Raw genomic sequence first — 22,051 nt, forward strand, 5'->3', positions numbered from 1 at the left:
CTTTATGACGATCCTAAATCATCGTTGGCAATCTAACCCAATCCTATGTGGCAATCCTACGTGGCAAAATTACGACGAAATCAAAACGTCATGGTTGAAATCAGCCCAACCCATTTCAATTGATCACATGGGCTGGTTTTATTTTTTTGGGCTTTTCCTTATTGTGCTTCTTTTTGGGCCTTAGCTTATTTACAACCACTTATAGTATTTTTTTTGAATTTTTTTGTATCATTATAATTTGGGCCCTAGCCTTTTAGTGCCCAAATACATTTGGTCCAGTTTCATTTTTAGCCTTTTTTCATTTTTGAACTCAGCAACTTTTTGTTCGAGAACTTGGTTTCATTTCTATTTGTTAGGCCTTTTCAACCCAATTATTTGCCCAATATTAAATAAAACACTATTTCATATTCAAATCAAGAAAACTCCAAGTCGAATTAAAATCATCCATCATATAACATCACATAATACATCTCCCAGGTTTACATAACACAATAACTCATCTCATGAATACATTTCCTTACACATGAATATAGCAAGAACAGACGGAGTTACACAATAGAACAATGACACATCTGCTACTATCCCAACAGTACGATGAACTTCATTCCACTCTCTTATGAGACATGCTCGAGATGCGACAACTTGCCATCCTACAAGAACATTACACTCCACATGAATCAATCAAACAGAAATAAATATAAAAAATATTAGAAATAAAAAGATTTGTATTCATCCTGAAGATGATGTTAAAAGAAATGCGAACAAAAGTGCGAGACATATGCACTTAGTTTTTTTTGTGAGAGGAAGTTCTGCACGGATAGATACTATACCACACCATTCAAGATAATTAACAGAAAGTGGGCATAAACATAGGCCAAGTTCAAATCAAAATATGTAATTGTGAAGCCAAATCAAACAAACGAATATGTTTAGCCAACCAAGGAGGAGAGCACTAACCAAAAAATGCTTCCTAGCTAGCTAGTACACTAGAACGTGACCATCCAACATGCATACACGCATCATGCAGGAACATATATGAACATTTTTCTATAAGGGGGATATCAAGACCTTGTTTTGGAAGGACTAAAGAGCTCTTGAACGAGTTCTGGTCATCAAGTATATAAATCAAGCAATGCTCAACTTCTAATTTATTCTATTATTTTTACTTCTAATTTATTCCAGTATTTTTTGACATGTGTGATGCTACTGTTTTCTAGAAACATGGAGTACACGTATTTTTGGAAACATAAAAGAACATGATTTATTATCCTGAAGACTAGAAAAGAGTTGTTCTGAGCATTGTTACTCGAGCGAAGAGGATGACTAAAAGCGTTCAATGGTTGAGAATATACCAACAGCTTCAAACTCTCCTAACGAAAGATTCAAGTGCTGGAAACCTAGAAGAGGGGCAGATTATACAGTTACCTGAGTGGAGTAAGGGACTCTTTCCAACATAGGAATTTCAAAGGAATCAGTCCATTTCCTACATGAACATAAATTAAAGTTAGTGTTCAAAACTTAGCAAGTTTGTGTTAAGAACTTGAGCTCCTTACTGAAAACATAATGTACAACAGTTTGGCCACACCAAAACATATAATATTTTTTATTACTATTACTATATGGCTAGATTCAACTACTACGTCTCGTCTGGCAAGCTGACAATTAAATTGAGTGCACTGGAGTATACTGATGCAACTAGATTTGCATCCATCGCCTTTAAAAATTACATGGAAGGACATGCCACCGGAGTCCAGTACCAAACAACCAATGATGTGGTTCACACTGACAGTAAAAGAAAACAAATTAAACTTGTATAGATGTACACATGTCGTGGGCTGGTGGCTCAGTGTACCGTCCAAGTAACCAATTTTAACCGATATAAGTTTAAGGTTTGTCTCCATGTTGCCAATAATGCACCTTTTAAAGAATTGATTTGCATACTGCAGAATACTTCAATTAAAGTAAGAGTAAAACATGTTGCTATAGTTAATAAGGTAATATGCCAGGCTGACCAGTCAAGAAATCTGAAGCAAAAACAAGGTTTTCAGCAGAAAAAGAAAAAAGCTAAGGTATTCCCATCAATGTTTGGCTTTCAATCAACATGCCATTCTTTTTAAGAAGACAAATAGATAAGCAATAAGCAATACTCACTGCTAAGTGTGTTTTGTATTTCGGTTGACAAGCAGATAAGCAATACTCACTCTAAGCTACCATCACTAGCTAAACCAAGCATCAGTTTTAAAAAGCTCTACTTAAGATACTTCAACAATGGGTGACATCTCAGTAGCATCTACTTGTAACATCATATGCTTAGCTGACAAAATCCATTGTGTACCACAATAACAGAACCACCTCAAGCATATCTACAACAATATATATACAGTGATGGCATGCCTAGCATCAGTTTTTAAAAACTCGATTTTATATACATCAAAGACCAAAAAAGTTCTCAGTGGTCTAAATGTTTCACATCCTCTGCTCAACACTCCATCATCATAATACTGTTATTGAACTCACCATCATGGTCGCTGGTGTCCTGGACAACCTTGGCCAATTGCAGCATGGTGAACTCATAGGGGTTGCCCAAGTTGAATGGCCCAATGTGATCACCTTCCATCAGCGTCATCAACCCCTCAACCTGGAAGAGTGCTATTTTAGAAAGCGCATACCTGATAGCATAGCCATAATTATTGTTCACTTATGGTTAGAGATGACCTACCAAATCAGAAATGTATTGGAAACTCCTGGTGTGCTTGCCACCGCCATAAACCGTCAAAGGCTCCTTCCTTAGCGCCTGCCATTATAGTAACATAGACCATTCGGGTGTTAGTTCCGAAATGAAAAGAAACTTGCTGTTTTTAAACTAGCAGAGCAACAACGCTGTGTGTTTACCTGAGCAACAAAGTTGCTGACAACGTGGCCATCGTCAATGCACATGCACGGGCCATAGGTGTTAAAGATCCGAGCAATCCTAACCTGAATAGTGAACACAACAAAATACACCAATCACTATACATACATACCTATTTTTATATAGATGGAATGGAAATTTCAGTGCTTGCAACAATATATTAGTATAACACAAATGACAAAATACCTCAAGGTTGGCACCACGGTGGTAGTCCATGGTCAAGGTTTTAGCTGTAAGCTTCCCCTCGTCGTAGCAACTCCTGACACCTGTTCTCCAGACAAACATACATACACATCAGTGGTACTTCTCGGGAGAAAGAGTAATACTACGTTCTATATGTAATGAATTTAAACTGTACATGGCAAATGCATTCATAGAAAATGGAGCAACGACTAGTTGTAGCAATCTAGCCCAACAAACTTCCATCCTTTTATGCTTGCTCTCTTAATTGTTTTAAGAGTCTTGGTTGTTAGATGTTTCGTCAAGCGCAAGCATATACAGTTTTGCCCCACACCTTCTTCCTTTACTAGGAAGGGATCCCGATCCACCATGTGGCACATTTCACCTACCAGAATTGTCCCTTTCTAGCAGAAAGAATCAAACCATGCAAGAGGCCACCCCCATCTAAATTTTATTTTTTTATTGTATTTTTTACTCTATTTTTTAATTTACACTCTCAACATTGCAATTTTGCTACTAGCTCATCAAGAGGCTTCCCGCAATCAAGTGCCTCTAGCCTAGCCAGATGAGATTTCCGCTCAATCAGCTGAAGTAAAAGGATACCAAATGCATAAAAAACTGACTTACATGTGAAAAAAGTACCAGGTTTTACAAATTTAAGATCAAAAGAAGATTTAATTACATTTACTCATCTAGTATAAAAAGGCTATCATCCATATAGAAAGCAGGTCTTATAGAAGACTAAACACGACCCATATTTCCTCCATACGGTTCTTAATTGCTATTTTTTGAATCACTTTCTGGGGAACATACACAGAGTGTACTACTGCGGCACACCATTACCCTCTTCAAGAGGGAATCCCTGGGCGCTCGCTGGTAATGCCCACGTCGACGCAAGGTAATCCCTGGGCACTCGCTGCGGCAAACCTGTTGAATGAATTTGGATCCATAAATGTGATTGATGAACCAAGACTATGAAGAAAAGTAGTTTGACATTTTTTGTATTATAAATCTATGCCAAACGTTGAGATTAAAAATACAAACAGTACATGAAGGCACCTGGAGGGTGGAGCAGGAGCTCACTTGGAGCTTAGGTGCTTTACCCCCCATCTACGTTCCGAATAAAATGGATGGTGAATGAGCAAGGGGAGGGTCGAGAGGGTGAGGACAAGCAAAGTAGCACGCACAAGGGATGAGACATGCTGCGATGTTTTAGAAAATAGACTTCGTCAAAATTGCACTTCTATATATTGATTTATGCCATTTTTCATTTTGCTGATTTCAGTGGGACAGTTTTGATTAAAATTTCTGCAGCCGACTATTTCACTATGCTTTTTGACTTTGGTGGAAGGTCGTTCAATCAAGATGAATAATTACATTGTTGTATTTCGAAGTTAATATAATGGTTCACTGCACACCAGTTTACTTAATATTAATTGTTATCTTTTGTCACTATCTTCCAGACCTTCCTACCTATAAATTTCGGATCATGAACTAGCATGATGCGTGTTTTTATATACATACACACAATACACTTGAAATGTGACTGTTGCTGACAATGGCTCCCATTTGTTTTGGACAAAATCCAAGAACCTACCCACACAAAAGCTGACGCAACATCTTTATATATTTATATATAAACACATGTATAAAATTATGAATAAATGTAGTAATATTTTCATATCTTAGTTCCACATAGACCAAACATGCACAGAGTAGAAGCTATTGTGTGCTCAGGTCAATGGAGGTCTTGGGGGTTGTGATCTTTTGGTCATTTCCGTGACACAACATTGGCCGCCAATAGATGTACTAGTAGGGAGGGCAGCCCTGCGTGTACCTTCCCATCCAAGTGTGTGTGTACCCCCAAAACATTCTTTTAAGCTTTTGCCATCAGCAGATGATTTACTCGTACATATGTTAGCCTTGGCTAAATATTCAGAAACTTTTTCAGGTGTCAATCCATATTCCAAACAAAAGTTTGTTTGGTGGTGTTTCTTTGGGATTAAGCGAGCAATTAAGCACGAAAAAACCTAAACCAAACACACTACTAAATGTTCTTATCTGCATGTACTACGTAGTACTCTACTAACACAGATATGTGTAAAAGCAGATCAAAAGGCGTGAAACAACAAACGATGGAGTGGTATGTCTGATGAAACTGATGATTTGTGCACATCATTCACATGTAGGCTGTCATGTGAGTTGACTTGGTACGGTACCTTGAGGAGTTGCTCCACCTGGTCCTGGCGTTCCCTGCCGAGGACAGGTCCATGTCGCCGCCACCAAGGGAGCTTGCCGCTCCCATCAACGCACACACACAGACCGCCTACGGAGGAAGTGGTAGAGTACCTTGGCGGCGATTGCGCGGAGGTACTTGGCCCGGACGACGTCGGGGGCGCGGGACCATTCGAGGCCGCAGTTCCTCTTGAGGGCGGAGCGCACGGCCGCCACCGCGGCGTCCACGTCGTCCGAGGTGCCCGCCGGGATCTCGCTTGTGGAAACCTAGTGATGAGCAGGGCAGCCAATGAGACGGGCGAACAGAAAGCGGGGACAGAGAGAGGGGCGGACCTATGGACACCTCGGTGGTCGGGTTAATGACGGGGAGGCGGCGGCCGAGCGCGGGCGCACGACACTCGCTTTTGATGAAGAGTTGCCGCTGCGGGATCTTGGCTGGCACGACCATCGCAGTGGGCCGGGAGTGAGAGCCCTAGCGCGCGCAGCTTCGTGCTCCTACAGCAGCTTCGTCAAACCCTAGCGCGTGCGGCGTAGAGACAGAGAGAGGGTGAGGGAGGGAGAGGCCGGCGCATCACCCTCTCTCTGTCTCTGGACCCCTATTTCTGCTCCAGATTTGGGATGAGGAGGAGAGGAGAGCATGTGACGGCTGCAGATCTGGGAGAAGATTTGTGTGGTGGCTTCAGATCGGAGGTGGGGGGAGCTTGGTGGAGGGGAGAGGACTGGATCTGGTGGAAGGGTGCGATGGGTGGGGAGTGAGTGACCTTTTTTTCTATAGATAGATGGATGGATGGATGTGGGTTGGATGGATGGATGAACGCCATGTCATAGATCTGTGGGAAGATGTCTCATTGGTTCGAAAAATCAATGATATAAAATAGTTTTCAAGTACTAAAAATAGAGGAATTTTGTGAAGCATATATCAAAAATATTTTGCAAAAGGGCACCACATAAATTTTCACTAGAGTTAGACCATATTTTCGGGATGAGGACCAATTTGTATGCATTTCCGATCTTTCTACCTTTTTTTAACATAGTTAGAACATGTTACGACATTTTTATAATCGTCGTAAAAGTTATGACGATCTCATCTTATGCGGTTACGATGTTTTTGACTCACATCGTCATAATTTATATGTAGATTTGATCCCCTCAAACAGCTTACGACAATCTCGGGCGAAATCGTCATAGATTTATGACGAATTACTCAACGACATCTTAAAGAACGTCATGTATGAGCATATTACTTGAAGTGTCAACTCTAGTTGTTGGCCGCGTCACCTTCTTCGAGTGTATTACATTTCCAAGGGTACGACATAAACGGGAATACATTTTACACGAACGCCCAAGATAAAAAGAGCACCAACCAAAACAGTGGTGTCCGCTATGATGCGACAGACGAGAATGGGAAAAAGGATACATACTATGGTTACATAAAGGAGATATGGGAACTTGACTATGGACCTACTTTTAAGGTCCCTTTTTTGGTGTAGTTGGGTGAACATGAATGGAGAAGGGGTAAACGTAGACCAGTTGTATGGAATGAAAAAAGTTGATCTCAAGAACTTGGTTACAGAGAAGAGCCATTCATCCTAGCCAATCATGTGGCTCAGGTTTTCTACATGAAAGGCATGTCGTCCAGACCGAAAAAAGAAAAAATAAGCAAATGAATACATCGGACGATGAGGCAAAGCGTCACATAGTTCTTTCAGGGAAAAGAAACATCGTGGGGATCGAGGACAAGACACACATGTGAGCAGATTATAATAAGTTTGATGAAATTCCAAACTTCATAGTGAGACTTGACCCAAGCATCCCCTTAAATAATGAACATGCTCCATGGTTACGGCCAAAGCGATCATAGGAAAGGGGTTGAAATATAAATCTATGTAAATAGGCAAGGGGTTGAAATATAAATCTATGTAATGTATTAAACTTTATGTGATGTGTACTAATGTATTAAACTTTGAAAGAGATTGTCTGTTTTGTACACGAAGTGCATCTAGTTTTTGTCATAACCCTCTCAACTTTATAGAACATGTTATGTGGGAGAAATGATGATACCAAACCAACTTTCAACATTTTGAGAGTTCATTTGTAGTGCTTTTCAATTTTAGGGTCAATTAGCTCAAAAAATAAGTAAATGCACGAAAAATACCAAATGAAGTCAGAAATTTTTGAAAATTTATGATGTGCCTTTGAATGGTGCATTTTGAACACACAAAACGTATGGAGTTCAAAGAAGTTCAAAAAATGAAATACCTTTGTAACAAATGAGCTCTCATTCGAAACCCTGAAATTCGAAAGAGATTGTTCGTTTTGTACACGAAGTGCGTCCAGCTTTTGTCGTAACCCTCTCAACTTTTTAGCACATGCTATGAGGCTGAAATGATGATACCATGCCAACTTTCAACATTTTCAGAGTTCATTTGTAGTGCTTTTCAATATCAGGGTCTATTAGCTCAAAAAATTAAGTAAATGCACGAAAAATACCAAATGAAGTCAGAAATTGTTGAAAATGTATGATGTGCCTTTGAATGGTGCATTTTGAACACACAATAAATATGGAGTTCAAATAAGTTCAAAAAAATGAAATCCCTTTGTAAAGATGAGTTCTCGTCCGAAACCCTGATACTTCGAAATAGATTGTCCGTTTTGTACACGAAGTGCATCCAGTTTTTGTCATAACCCTCTCAACTTTTTCACACATGTTATGTGGGTGAAATGATGATACCATGCAAACCTTCAACATTTTCAGAGTTTGTTTCTAGTGCTTTTCTATTTCAGGGTCAATTAGCTCAATAAAATAAGTAAATGCACGAAAAATACCAAATGAAGTCAGAAATTGTTGAAAATTTATGATGTGCCTTTGAAGGATGCATTTTGAACACACAAAAAGTATGGAGTTCAAATAAGTTCAAAAAAATGAAATCCCTTTGTAACAGATGAGTTCTCGTTCGAAACCTTAGTACTTCGAAAAAGATTGTCCGTTTTGTACACGAAGTGCATCCAGTTTTTGTCATAACCTTGCCATCCTACAAGAACATTACACTGCACATGAATCAATCAAACGGAAATAAATATAAAAAATATTAGAAATAAAAAGATTTGTATTCATCCTGAAGATGATGTTAAAAGAAATGCGAACAAAAGTGCGAGACAGATACACTTAGTTTTTTTTGTGAGAGGAAGTTCTGCACGCATAGACACTGTACCACACCATTCAAGATAATTAACAGAAAATGGGCATAAACATAGGCCAAGTTCAAATCAAAATATGTAACTGTGAAGCCAAATCAAACAAACGAATATGTTTAGCCAACCAAGGAGGAGAGCACTAACCAAACAATGCTTCCTAGATAGCTAGTACACTAGAACGTGACCATCCAACATGCATACACGCATCACGCAGGAACATATATGAACATTTTTCTCCAAGGGGGGGGTATCAAGACCTTGTTTTGGAAGGACTAAAGAGCTCTTGAACGAGTTCTGGTCATCAAGTATATAAATCAAGCAATGCTCTACTTCTAATTTATTCTAGTATTTTTACTTATAATTTATTCCAGTATTTTTTGACATGTGTGATGCTACTGTTTTCTAGAAACATGGAGTACAAGTATTTTTGGAAACATAAAAGAACATGATTTATTATCCTAGAGACTAGAAAAGAGTTGTTCTGAGCATTGTTACTCGAGCGAAGAGGATGACTAAAAGTGTTCAATGGTGGAGAATATACCAACAGCTTCAAACTCTCGTAACGAAAGATTCAAATGCTGGAAACCTAGAAGCGGGGCAGATTATACAGTTACCTGAGTGGAGTAAGGGACTGTTTCCAACATAGGAATTTTAAAGGAATCGGTCCATTTCCTACATGAACATAAATTAAAGTTAGTGTTCAAAACATAGCAAGTTTGTGTTAAGAACTTGAGCTCCTTACTGAAAACATAATGTACAACAGTTTGGGCACACCAAAACATATAGTATTTTTTATTACTACTACTATATGGCTAGATTCAACTACTACGTCTCGTCTCGCAAGCTGACAATTAAATTGAGTGTACTCGAGTATACTGATGAAACTAGATTTGCATCCATCGCCTTTACAAATCACATGGAAGTACATGCCACCGGAGTCCAGTACCCAACAACCAATGATGCGGTTCACACGGACAGTAAAAGATAACAAATTAAACATGTATAGATGTAGACATGTGGTGGGCTGGTGGCTCAGTCTACCGTCCAAGTAACCAATTTTAACTGTTTTAAGTTTAAGGTTTGTCTCCATGTTACCAACAATGCACCTTTTAACGAATTGATTTGCATACTGCAAAATACTTCAATTAAAGTAAGAGTAAAACATGTTGCTATAGTTAATAAGGTAAGATGCCAGGCTGACCAGTCAAGAAATCTGAAGAAAAAACAAGGTTTCCAGCAGATAAAAAAAGCTAAGGCATTCCCATCAATGTTTGGCTTCAATCAACATGCCATTCTTTTTAAGAAGACAAATAGATAAGCAATAAGCAATACTCAATGTTAAATTTAGTGTGTTGTGTATTTTGATTGACAAGCAGATAAGCAATACTCACTCTAAGCTACCAGCACTAGCTAAACTAAGCATCAGTTTTAAAAATCTCTGTTTAAGATACTTCAACAATGGGTGACATCTCAGTAGCATCTACTTGTAACATCATATGCTTAGCTGACAAACTCCATTGTGTACCACAATAACAGAACCACCTCAAGCATATCTACAAAAATATATATAAAGTGATGCCATGCCTAGTAATAGTGTTATTGAACTCACCATCATGGTCGCTGGTGTCCTGGACAACCTTGTCCAATTGCAGCATGGTGAACTCACCGGGGTTGCCCAAGTTGAATGGCCCAATGTGATCACCTTCTATCAGCCTCATCAACCCCTCAACCTGGAAGAGTGCTATTTTAGAAAGCGCATACCAGATAGCATAGCCATAATTATTGTTCACTCATGGTTAGAGATGACCTACCAAATCAGAAATGTATTGGAAACTCCTGGTGTGCTTGCCATCGCCGTAAACCGTCAAAGGCTCCTTCCTTAGCGCATGCCATTATATTAACATAGAGCATTCGGGTGTTAGTTCCGAAATGAAAAGAAACTTGCGGTTTTTAAACTAGCAGAGCAACAGCGCTATGTGTTTACCTGATCAACAAAGCTGCTGACAACATGGTCATCGTCAATGCACATGCACGGGCCATAGGTGTTAAAGATCCGAGCAATCCTAACCTGAATAGTGAACACGACAAAATACACCAATAACTACACATACATACCTATTTTTATACAGATGGAATGGAAATTTCAGTACTTGCAACAATATATTAGTATAACACAAATGACAAAATACCTCAAGGTTGGCACCACGATGGTAGTCCATGGTCAAGGTTTTAGCTGTAAGCTTCCCCTCGACGCAGCAACTCCTGACACCTGTTGTACAGATAAACGTACATACATATCAGTGGTACTTCTCTGGAGAAAGAGTAATACTACATTCTATATGTAATGAATTTAAACTGTACATGACAAATGCATTCATAGAAAATGGAGCAACGACTAGTTGTACCAATCTAGCCCAACAAACTTCCATCCTTTTATGCTTGTTCTCTTAATTGTTTTAAGAGTCTTGGTTGTTAGATGTTTGGTCAAGCGCAAGCATATACAGTTTTGCCCACACCTTCTTCCTTTACTAGGAAGGGATCCCGATCCACCACGTGGCACATTTTGGGGAACGTCGCATGGGAAACAAAAAATTTCCTACGCGCACGAAGACCTATCATGGTGATGTCCATCTACGAGAGCGGATGTGTGATCTACGTACCCTTGTAGACCGTACAGCAGAAGCGTTAGTGAACGCGGTTGATGTAGTGGAACATCCTCACGTCCCTCGATCCACCCCGCGAACTATCCCGCGATTAGTCCCGCGATCTAGTGCCGAACGGACGGCACCTCCGCGTTCAGCACACGTACAGCTCGACGATGATCTCGGCCTTCTTGATCCAGCAAGAGAGACAGAGAGGTAGAAGAGTTCTCCAGCAGCGTGACGGCGCTTCGGAGGTTGGTGATGATCTCGTCTCAGCTGGGCTCCGCCCGAGCTCCGCAAAAACGCGATCTAGAGGTAAAACCGTGGAGATATGTGGTCGGGCTGCCGTGGCAAAGTTGTCCCAAATCAGCCCTAAAACCCCACTATATATAGGAGGAGGAGGGGGGAGCCTTGCCTTGGGGTCCAAGGACCCCTAAGGGCTTCGGCCAAGCCAAGGGGGAAGGTCTCCCCCCCAAACCGAGTCCTACTTGGTTTGGAAGGTGGAGTCCTTCTTCCCTTTCCCACCTCCTTCTTTTTTTTTCTTTTCACTTGATTTTGCTTCCAATGCGCATAGGTCTCTTTTGGGCTGTCCCACCAGCCGACTAAGGACTGGTGCGCCACCCTCAATGCCTATGGGCTTCCCCTGGGGTGGGTTGCCCCCTCCCCCCCCGGTGAACTCCCGGAACCCATTCGTCATTCCCTGTACATTCCCAGTAACTCCGAAAACCTTCCAGTAATCAAATGAGGTCATCCTATATATCAATCTTCGTTTCCGGACCATTCCGGAAACCCTCGTGACGTCCGTGATCTCATCCGGGACTCCGAACAACATTCGGTAACCAACCATATAACTCAAATACGCATAAAACAACGTCGAACCTTAAGTGTGCAGACCCTGCGGGTTCGAGAACTATGTAGACATGACCCGAGAGACTCCTCGGTCAATATCCAATCGCGGGACCTGGATACCCATATTTAATCCTACATATTCTACGAAGATCTTATCGTTTGAACCTGAGTGCCAAGGATTCATATAATCCCGTATGTCATTCCCTTTGTCCTTCGGTATGTTACTTGCCCGAGATTCGACCGTCAGTATCCGCATACCTATTTCCATCTCGTTTACCGGCAAGTATCTTTACTCGTTCCGTAATACAAGATCCCGCAACTTACACTAAGTCACATTGCTTGCAAGGCTTGTGTGTGATGTTGTATAACCGAGTGGGCCCCGAGATACCTCTCCGTCACACGGAGTGACAAATCCCAGTCTCGATCCATACTAACTCAACGAACACCTTTGGAGATACCTGTAGAGCATCTTTATAGTCACCCAGTTACGTTGCGACGTTTGATACACACAAAGTATTCCTCCGGTGTTAGTGAGTTATATGATCTCATGGTCATAGGAACAAATACTTGACACGCAGAAAACAGTAGCAATAAAATGACACGATCAACATGCTACGTCTATTAGTTTGGGTCTAGTCCATCACGTGATTCTCCTAATGACGTGATCCAGTTATCGAGCAACAACACCTTGTTCATAATCAGAAGACACTGACTATCGTTGATCAACTGGCTAGCCAACTAGAGGCTTGCTAGGGATAGGGTTTTGTCTATGTATCCACACATGTATATAAGTCTTCATTCAATACAATTATAGCATGGATAATAAACGATTATCTTGATATAGGAATTGTAATAATAACTATATTTATTATTGCCTCTAGGGCATACTTCCAACAATTTCACCTACCAGAATTGTCCCTTTCCAGCAAAAAGAATCTTACCATGCAAGAGGCCACCCCATCTAGATTTTATTTTTTTATTGTATTTTTTAATTTACACTCTCAACATTGCAATTTTGCTACTAGCTCATCAAGAGGCTTCCCGCAATCAAGTGCCTCTAGCCTAGCCAGATCAGATTTCCGCTCAATCATCAAAAACTGACTTACATGTGAAAAAAGTACCAGGTTTTACAAATTTAAGATCAAAAGCAGATTTAATTACATTTACTCATCTAGTATAAAAAGGCTATCATCCATATGGAAAGCAGGTCTTATAGAAGACTAAACACGACACATATTTCCTCCATACGGTTCTTAATTGCTATTTTTTGAATCACTTTTTGGGGTACATACACAGAGTGTACTACTGCGGCACACCATTACCCTCTTCAAGAGGGAATCCCTGGGTGCCCGCTGGTAATGCCCACGTCGACGCAAGGTAATCCCTGGGCACTCGCTGCGGCAAACCTGTTGAAGGAATTTGGATCCATAAATGTGATTGATGAACCAAGACTATGAAGAAAAGTAGTTTGACATTTTTTGTATTATAAATCTATGCCAAACGTTGAGACTAAAAATAAAAACAGTACAAGAAGGCACCTGGAGGGTGGAGCAGGAGCTCACTTGGAGCTTAGGTGCTTTGCCCCCCATCTACGTTCCGAATAAAATGGATGGTGAATGAGCAAGGGGAGGGTCGAGAGGGTGAGGACAAGCAAAGTAGCACGCACAAGGGATGAGACATGCTGCGATGTTTTAGAAAACAGTCTTCGTCAAAATTGCACTTCTATATATTGATTTGTGCCATTTTTCATTTTGCTGATTTCAGTGGGACAGTTTTGATCAAAAATTTTGCAGCCGACTATTTCACTATGCTTTTTCACTTAGGTGGAAGGTCGTTCAATCAAGATGAATAATTACATTGTTGTATTTCGAAGTTAATATAATGGTTCACTGCACACCAGTTTACTTAATATTAATTGTTATCTTTTGTCACTATCTTCCACACCTTCCTACCTATAAATTTCGGATCATGAACTAGCATGATGCATGTTTTTATATACATACACACAATACACTTGAAATGTGAGTGTTGCTGACAATGGCTCCCATTTGTTTTGGACAAAATCCAAGAACCTACCCACACAAAAGCTGACGCAACATCTTTATATATTTATATATAAATACATGTATAAAATTATGAATAAATGTAGTAATATTTTCATATCTTAGTTCCACATAGACCAAACATGTACATAGTAGAAGATGTTGTGTGCTCAGGTCAATGGAGGTCTTGGGGGTTGTGATCTTTTGGTCGTTTCCGTGATACAACATTGGCCGCCTATAGATGTACTAGTAGGGAGGGAAGCCCTGCGTGTACCTTCCCATCCAGGTGTGTGTGTACCCCCAAAACATTCTTTTAAGCTTTTGCCATCAGCAGATGATCTACTGGTACATATGTTAGCCTTGGCTAAATATTCAGAACCTTTTTCAGGTGTCAATCGATATTCCAAACAAAAGTTTGTTTGGTGGTGTTCTTTGGGATTAAGCGAGCAATTAAGCACGGAAAGACCTAAACCAAACACACTACTAAACGTTCTTATCTGCATGTACTACGTAGTACTCTACTAATGCAGATATGTGTAAAAGCAGATCAAAAGGCGTGAAAAAACAAACGATGGAGGGGTATATCTGATGAAACTGATGATCTGTGCACATCATTCACATGTAGGCTGTCATGTGAGTTGACTTGGTACGGTACCTTGAGGAGTTTCTCCACCTGGTCCTGCCGTTCCCTGCCGAGGACAGGTCCATGTCGCCGCCACCAACGGAGCTTGCCGCTCTCATCAACGCACACACACAGACCGCCTACGAAGGAAGCAGCAGAGTACCTTGGCGGCGATTGCGCGAAGGTACTTGGCCCCGACGACGTCGGGGGCGCGGGACCATTCGCGGCCGCAGTTCCTCTTGAGGGCGGCGCGCACGGCCGCAACCGCGGCGTCCACGTCGTTCGAGGTGCCTGCCGAGATCTCTCTTGTGGAAACCTAGTGATGAGCAGGGCAGCCAATGAGACGGGCGAACAGAAAGCGGGGAAAGAGAGAGGGGCGGACCTATGGAGACCTTGGTGGTCGGGTTGACGACGGGGAGGCGGCGGCCGAGCGCGGGCGCGCGCCACTCGCCATCGATGAAGATTTGCCATTGCGGGATCTTGGCCGGCGCGACCATCAAGGTGGGCCAGGAGTGAGAGCCCTAGCGCGCTCAGCTTCGTGCTCCACCAGCAGCTTCGTCAAACCCTAGCGCGTGCAGCGCAGAGATAGAGAGAGGGTGAGGGAGGGAGAGGCCGGCGCATCACCCTCTCTCTGTCTCCAGACCCCTATTTCTGCTCCGGATCTGGTATGAGGAGGAGAGGAGAGCGTGCGGCGGCGGCATATCTGGGAGAAGATTTGTGTGGTGGCTTCAGATCGGAGGTGGGGGAGCTTGGTGGAGGGGAGAGGACTAGATCGGGTGGAAGGGTGCGATGGGTGGGGAGTGAGTGACTTTTTTTCTGTAGATAGATGGATGGATGGATGTAGGTTGGATGGATGGATGAACGCCATGTCATCGATCTGTGGGAAGATTTCTCATTGGTTCGAAAAATCAATGATTTAAAATAGTTTTCAAGTACTAAAAATAGAGGAATTCTGTGAAGCATTTATCAAAAATATTTTGCAAAAGGGCACCACATAAATTTTCACTAGAGTTAGACCATATTTTCTGGATGAGGACCAATTTGTATGCATTTCCGATATTTCTACCTTTTTTAACATAGTTAGAACATGTTACGACATTTTTATAATCGTCGTAAAAGTTATGACGATCTCATCTTATGCGGTTACGATGTTTTTGACTCACATCGTCGTAATTTATATGTAGATTTGATCCCCTCAAACAGCTTACGATAATCTCGGAGGAAATCGTCATAGATTTATGACGTCATGTATGAGCATATTTCTTGTAGTGTCAACTCTAGTTGTTGGCCGCGTCACCTTCTTCGACTGTATTACATTTCCAAGGGTACGACATAAACGGGAATACATTTTACACGGCCGCCCTAGATAAAAAGAGCACCAACCAAAACAGTGGCGTCCGCTATGATGCGACACACGAGAATGGGAAAAAGGATACATACTATGGTTACATAAAGGAGATATGGGAACTTGACTATGGACCTACTTTCAAGGTCCCTTTTTTGGTGTAGTTGGGTGAACATGAATGGAGAAGGGGTAAACGTAGACCAGTTGTATGGAATGAAAACAGTTGATCTCAAGAATCTTGGTTACAGACACGAGCCATTCATCCTAGCCAATGATGTGGCTCAGGTTTTCTACATGAAAGACATGTCCTCCAGACCGAAAAAAGAACAAAAAACCAAATGAATACATCGGACGATGAGGCAAAGCGTCACATAGTTCTTTCAGGGAAAAGAAACATCGTGGGGATCGAGGCCAAGACACACATGTGCGCAGATTATAATAAGTTTGATGAAATTCCGAACTTCATAGTGAGAATTGACCCAAGCATCCTGTTAAATAATGAAAATGCTCCATGGTTACGGCCAAAGCGATCATAGGCAAGGGATCGAAATATAAATCTATGTAATGTATTAAACTTTATGTGATGTGTACTAATGTATTAAACTTTGAAAGAGATTGTCTGTTTTGTACACGAACTGCATCTAGTTTTTGTCGTAACCCTCTCAACTTTATAGAACATGTTATGTGGGTGAAATGATGATACCATGCCAACTTTCAACATTTTGAGAGTTCATTTGTAGTGCTTTTCAATTTCAGGGTCAATTAGCTCAAAAAATAAGTAAATGCACGAAAAATATCAAATGAAGTCAGAAATTGTTGAAAATTTATGATTTGCCTTTGAATGGTGCATTTTCAACACACAAAACGATGGAGTTCAAAGAAGTTCAAAAAATGAAATACCTTTGTAACAAATGAGTTCTCATTCGAAACCCTGAAATTCGAATGAGATTGTCCGTTTTGTACACGAAGTACGTCCAGCTTTTGTCGTAACCCTCTCAACTTTTTAGCACATGCTATGTGGGTGAAATGATGACACCATGCCAACTTTCAACATTTTCAGAGTTCATTTGTAGTGCTTTTCAATATCAGGGTCAATTAGCTCAAAAAATTAAGTAAATGCACGAAAAATACCAAATGAAGTCAGAAATTGTTGAAAATGTATGATATGCCTTTGAATGGTGCATTTTTAACACACAAAAAGTATGGAGTTCAAATAAGTTCAAAGAAAATGAAATCCCTTTGTAACAGATGAGTTCTCGTTCGAAACCTTAATACTTCGAAAAAGATTGTTCGTTTTGTACACGAAGTGCATCCAGTTTTTGTCATAACCCTAACAACTTTTCCACTCTCTTATGAGACATGCTCGACATGCGACAACTTGCCATCTTAGAAGAACATTACACTGCACATGAATCAATCAAATGGAAATAAATATAAAAAATATTAGAAATAAAAAGATTTGTATTCATCCTGAAGATGATGTTAAAAGAAATGCGAACAAAAGTGCCAGACATATGCACTTATTTTTTTTGTGAGAGGAAGTTCTGCACGCATAGACACTGTACCACACCATTCAAGATAATTAACAGAAAGTGGGCATAAACATAGGCCAAGTTCAAATCCAAATATGTAACTCTGAAGCCAAATCAAACAAACGAATATGTTTAGCCAACCAAGGAGGAGAGCACTAACCAAACAATGCTTCCTAGCTAGCTAGTACACTAGAACGTGACCATCCAACATGCATACACGCATCATGCAGGAACATATATGAACATTTTTCTGTAAGGGGGATATCAAGACCTTGTTTTGGAAGGACTAAAGAGCTCTTGAACGAGTTCTGGTCATCAAGTATATAAATCAAGCAATGCTCCACTTCTAATTTATTGTAGTATTTTTACTTCTAATTTATTCCAGTACTTTTTGACATGTGTGATGCTACTATTTTCTAGAAACATGGAGTACAAGTATTTTTGGAAACATAAAAGAACATGATTTATTATCTTGGAGAGTAGAAAAGAGTTGTTCTGAGCATTGTTACTCGAGCGAAGAGGATGACTAAAAGCGTTCAATGGTTGAGAATATACCAACAGCTTCAAACTCTCCTAACGAATGATTCAAGTGCTGGAAACCTAGAAGCGGGCCAGATTATACAGTTACCTGAGTGGAGTAAGGGACTGTTTCCAACATAGGAATTTCAAAGGAATCAGTCCATTTCCTACATGAACATAAATTAAAGTTAGTTTTCAAAACTTAGCAAGTTTGTGTTAAGAACTTGAGCTCCTTAGTGAAAACATAATGTACAACAGTTTGGGCACACCAAAACATATAGTATTTTTTATTACTACTACTATATGGCTAAATTCAACTACTACGTCTCGTCTCGCAAGCTGACAATTAAATTGAGTGTACTGGAGTATACTGATGCAACTAGATTAGCATCCATCGCCTTTAAAAATCACATGGAAGGACATGCCACCGGAGTCCAGTACCCAACCACCAATGATGCGGTTCACACTGACAGTAAAAGAAAACAAATTAAACTTGTATAGATGTAGACATGTGGTGGGCTGGTGGCTCAGTCTACCGTCCAAGTAACCAATTTTAACCGTTTTAAGTTCAAGGTTTGTCTCCATGTTGCCAATAATGCACCTTTTAAAGAATTTGATTTGCATACTGCAGAATACTTCAATTAAAGTAAGAGTAAAACATGTTACTATAGTTAATAAGGTAAGATGGCAGGCTGACCAGTCAAGAAATCTGAAGCAAAAACAAGGTTTCCAGCAGAAAAAGAAAAAAGCTAAGGCATTCCCATCAATGTTTGGCTTCAATCAACATGCCATTCTTTTTAAGAAGACAAATAGATAAGCAATAAGCAATACTCACTGCTAAATTTTGTGTGTTGTGTATTTTGATTGACAAGCAGATAAGCAATACTCACTCTAAGCTACCAGCACTAGCTAAACCAAGCATCAGTTTTAAAAAGCTCTGTTTAAGATACTTCAACAATGGGTGACATCTCAGTAGCATCTACTTGTAACATTATATGCTTAGCTGACAAACTCCATTGTGTACCACAATAATAGAACCACCTCAAGCATATCTACAACAATATATATACAGTGATGGCATGCCTAGCATCAGTTTTAAAAAACTCAATTTTATATACATCAAAGACCAAAAAAGTTCTCAGTGGTCTAAATGTTTCACAACCTCTGCTCAGCACTCCATCATTATAATAGTGTTATTGAACTCACCATCATGGTCGCTGGTGTCCTAGACAACCTTGGCCAATTGCAGCATGGTGAACTCACCGGGGTTGCCCAAGTTGAATGGCCCAATGTGATCACCTTCCATCAGCCTCATCAACCCCTCAACCTGCAAGAGTGCTATTTTAGAAAGCGCATACCAGATAGCATAGCCATAATTATTGTTCACTCATGGTTAGAGATGACCTACCAAATCAGAAATGTATTGGAAACTCCTCGTGTGCTTGCCATCGCCGTAAACCGTCAAAGGCTCCTTCCTTAGCGCATGCCATTATATTAACATAGAGCATTCGGGTGTTAGTTCCGAAATGAAAAGAAACTTGCGGTTTTTAAACTAGCAGAGCAACAGCGCTATGTGTTTACCTAAGCAACAAAGTTGCTGACAACGTGGCCATCGTCAATGCACATGCACGGGCCATAGGTGTTAAAGATCTGAGCAATCCTAACCTGAATAGTGAACACAACAAAATACACCAATCACTACACATACATACCTATTTTTATACAGATGGAATGGAAATTTCAGTGCTTGCAACAATATATTAGTATAACACAAATGACAAAATACCTCAAGGTTGGCACCACGGTGGTAGTCTATGGTCAAGGTTTTAGCTGTAAGCTTCCCCTCGTCGTAGCAACTCCTGACACCTGTTGTCCAGAGAAACATACATACACATCAGTGGTACTTCTCTGGAGAAAGAGTAATACTACATTCTATATGTAATGAATTTAAACTGTACATGACAAATGCATTCATAGAAAATGGAGCAACGACTAGTTGTAGCAATCTAGCCCAACAAACTTCCATCCTTTTATGCTTGTTCTCTTAATTGTTTTAAGAGTCTTGGTTGTTAGATGTTTGGTCAAGCGCAAGCATATACAGTTTTGCCCCACACCTTCTTCCTTTACTAGGAAGGGATCCCGATCCACCATGTGGCACATTTCACCTACCAGAATTGTCCCTTTCCAGCAGAAAGAATAAAACCATGCAAGAAGCCACCCTCATCTAGATTTTATTTTTTATTGTATTTTTTAATTTACACTCTCAACATTGCAATTTTGCTACTAGCTCATCAAGAGGCTTCCTGCAATCAAGTGCCTCTAGCCTAGCCAGATCAGATTTCCGCTCAATCATCTGAAGTAAAAGGATACCAAATGTATCAAAAACTGACTTACATGTGAAAAAAGTACCAGGTTTTACAAATTTTAGATCAAAAGCAGATTTAATTACATTTACTCATCTAGTATAAAAAGGCTATCATCCATATGGAAAGCAGGTCTTATAGAAGACTAAACAAGACACATATTTCCTCCATACGGTTCTTAATTGCTATTTTTTGAATCACTTTCTAGGGTACATACACAGAGTGTACTACTGCGGCACACCATTACCCTCTTCAAGAGGGAATCCCTGGGCGCTCGCTGGTAATGCCCACGTGGACGCAAGGTAATCCCTGGGCACTCGCTGCGGCAAACCTGTTGAATGAATTTCGATCCATAAATGTGATTGATGAACCAAGACTTTGAAGAAAAGTAGTTTGACATTTTTTGTATTATAAATCTATGCCAAACGTTGAGACTAAAAATAAAAACAGTACATGAAGGCACCTGGAGGGTGGAGCAGGAGCTCACTTGGAGCTTAGGTGCTTTGCCCCACATCTACGTTCCGAATAAAATGGATGGTGAATGAGCAAGGGGAGGGTCAAGAGGGTGAGGACAAGCAAAGTAGCACGCACAAGGGATGAGACATGCTGCGATGTTTTAGAAAATAGTCTTCGTCAAAATTGCAGTTCTATATATTGATTTGTGCCATTTTTCATTTTGCTGATTTCAGTCGGACTGTTTTGATCAAAATTTCTGCAGCCGACTATTTCATTGTGCTTTTTGACTTTGGTGGAAGGTCGTTCAATCAAGATGAATAATTACATTGTTGTATTTCGAAGTTAATATAATGGTTCACTGCACACCAGTTTACTTAATATTAATTGTTATCTTTTGTCACTATCTTCCACACCTTCCTAACTATAAATTTCGGATCATGAACTAGCATGATGCGTGTTTTTATACACATACACACAATACACTTGAAATGTGACTGTTGCTGGCAATGGCTCCCATTTGTTTTGGACAAAATCCAAGAACCTACCCACACAAAAGCTGACGCAACATCTTTATATATTTATATATAAATACATGTATAAAATTATGAATAAATGTAGTAATATTTTCATATCTTAGTTCCACATAGACCAAACATGCACATAGTAGAAGATGTTGTGTGCTCAGGTCAATGGAGGTCTTGGGGGTTGTGATCTTTTGGTCGTTTCTGTGACACAACATTGGCCGCCTATAGATGTACTAGTAGGGAGGGCAGCCCTGCGTGTACCTTCCCATCCAGGTGTGTGTGTACCCCCAAAACATTCTTTTAAGCTTTTGCCATCAGCAGATGATCTACTGGTACATATGTTAGCCTTGGCTAAATATTCAGAACCTTTTTCAGGTGTCAATCCATATTCCAAACAAAAGTTTGTTTGGTGGTGTTCTTTGGGATTAAGCGAGCAATTAAGCACGGGAAAACCTAAACCAAACACACTACTAAACGTTCTTATCTACATGTACTACGTAGTACTCTACTAACAAAGATATGTGTAAAAGCAGATCAAAAGGCGTGAAACAACAAACGATGGAGGGGTATATCTGATGAAACTCATGATCTGTGCACATCATTCACATGTAGGCTGTCATGTGAGTTGACTTGGTA

The 22,051-nt window shown here is 40.4% G+C and overlaps 2 protein-coding genes and 4 pseudogenes across 2 annotated transcripts; all 6 read right to left on the reverse strand.

Annotated features, from left to right (window-relative positions):
* Positions 1-1,323: 1,323 nt before the first annotated feature.
* On the reverse strand, positions 1,324-3,167 carry LOC123425524 (UDP-glucuronic acid decarboxylase 4-like). The gene is made up of 5 exons (XM_045109214.1): positions 3,098-3,167; positions 2,893-2,976; positions 2,720-2,794; positions 2,518-2,638; positions 1,324-1,397 (listed from the first exon to the last, which is right to left on the reverse strand). The coding sequence occupies exons 1-5, from the start codon at positions 3,125-3,127 to the stop codon at positions 1,324-1,326; spliced, it is 384 nt and encodes a 127-aa protein (XP_044965149.1). The 5' UTR covers positions 3,128-3,167.
* Positions 2,227-2,312, reverse strand: LOC123433665 (annotated as a pseudogene).
* A 506-nt stretch (positions 3,168-3,673) lies between the features above and the next one.
* LOC123425525 lies at positions 3,674-5,774 on the reverse strand (annotated as a pseudogene).
* Positions 5,775-9,033: 3,259 nt separating this feature from the next.
* On the reverse strand, positions 9,034-10,755 carry LOC123425526 (UDP-glucuronic acid decarboxylase 4-like). Its single transcript, XM_045109215.1, has 5 exons — positions 10,711-10,755; positions 10,506-10,589; positions 10,333-10,407; positions 10,131-10,251; positions 9,034-9,107 (listed from the first exon to the last, which is right to left on the reverse strand). The coding sequence occupies exons 1-5, from the start codon at positions 10,738-10,740 to the stop codon at positions 9,034-9,036; spliced, it is 384 nt and encodes a 127-aa protein (XP_044965150.1). The 5' UTR covers positions 10,741-10,755.
* On the reverse strand, positions 9,938-10,023 carry LOC123433666 (annotated as a pseudogene).
* An 8,232-nt stretch (positions 10,756-18,987) lies between the features above and the next one.
* Positions 18,988-19,073, reverse strand: LOC123433669 (annotated as a pseudogene).
* Between the last annotated feature and the right edge of the window lie 2,978 nt (positions 19,074-22,051).

The sequence above is a fragment of the Hordeum vulgare genome, chromosome 2H (assembly GCF_904849725.1).
Source record: "Hordeum vulgare subsp. vulgare chromosome 2H, MorexV3_pseudomolecules_assembly, whole genome shotgun sequence".
Classification (NCBI taxonomy): domain Eukaryota; kingdom Viridiplantae; phylum Streptophyta; class Magnoliopsida; order Poales; family Poaceae; genus Hordeum; species Hordeum vulgare.

Bases quoted from the DNA above. Each gene is read 5' to 3' on its own strand.
- LOC123425524 (XM_045109214.1), bottom strand. From the start codon at position 3,127: ATGGACTACCACCGTGGTGCCAACCTTGAG. The intron at 2,639-2,719 runs GTAGGTCATCTC...GCACTCTTCCAG, and splicing joins TCCAATACATTTCTGATTTG to GTTGAGGGGTTGATGACGCT. The intron at 1,398-2,517 runs GTGAGTTCAATA...CCCCTCTTCTAG, and splicing joins GGACACCAGCGACCATGATG to GTTTCCAGCACTTGAATCTT.
- LOC123425526 (XM_045109215.1), bottom strand. From the start codon at position 10,740: ATGGACTACCATCGTGGTGCCAACCTTGAG. The intron at 10,590-10,710 runs GTATTTTGTCAT...TTCACTATTCAG, and splicing joins ATCGTGGTGCCAACCTTGAG to GTTAGGATTGCTCGGATCTT. The intron at 10,252-10,332 runs GTAGGTCATCTC...GCACTCTTCCAG, and splicing joins TCCAATACATTTCTGATTTG to GTTGAGGGGTTGATGAGGCT.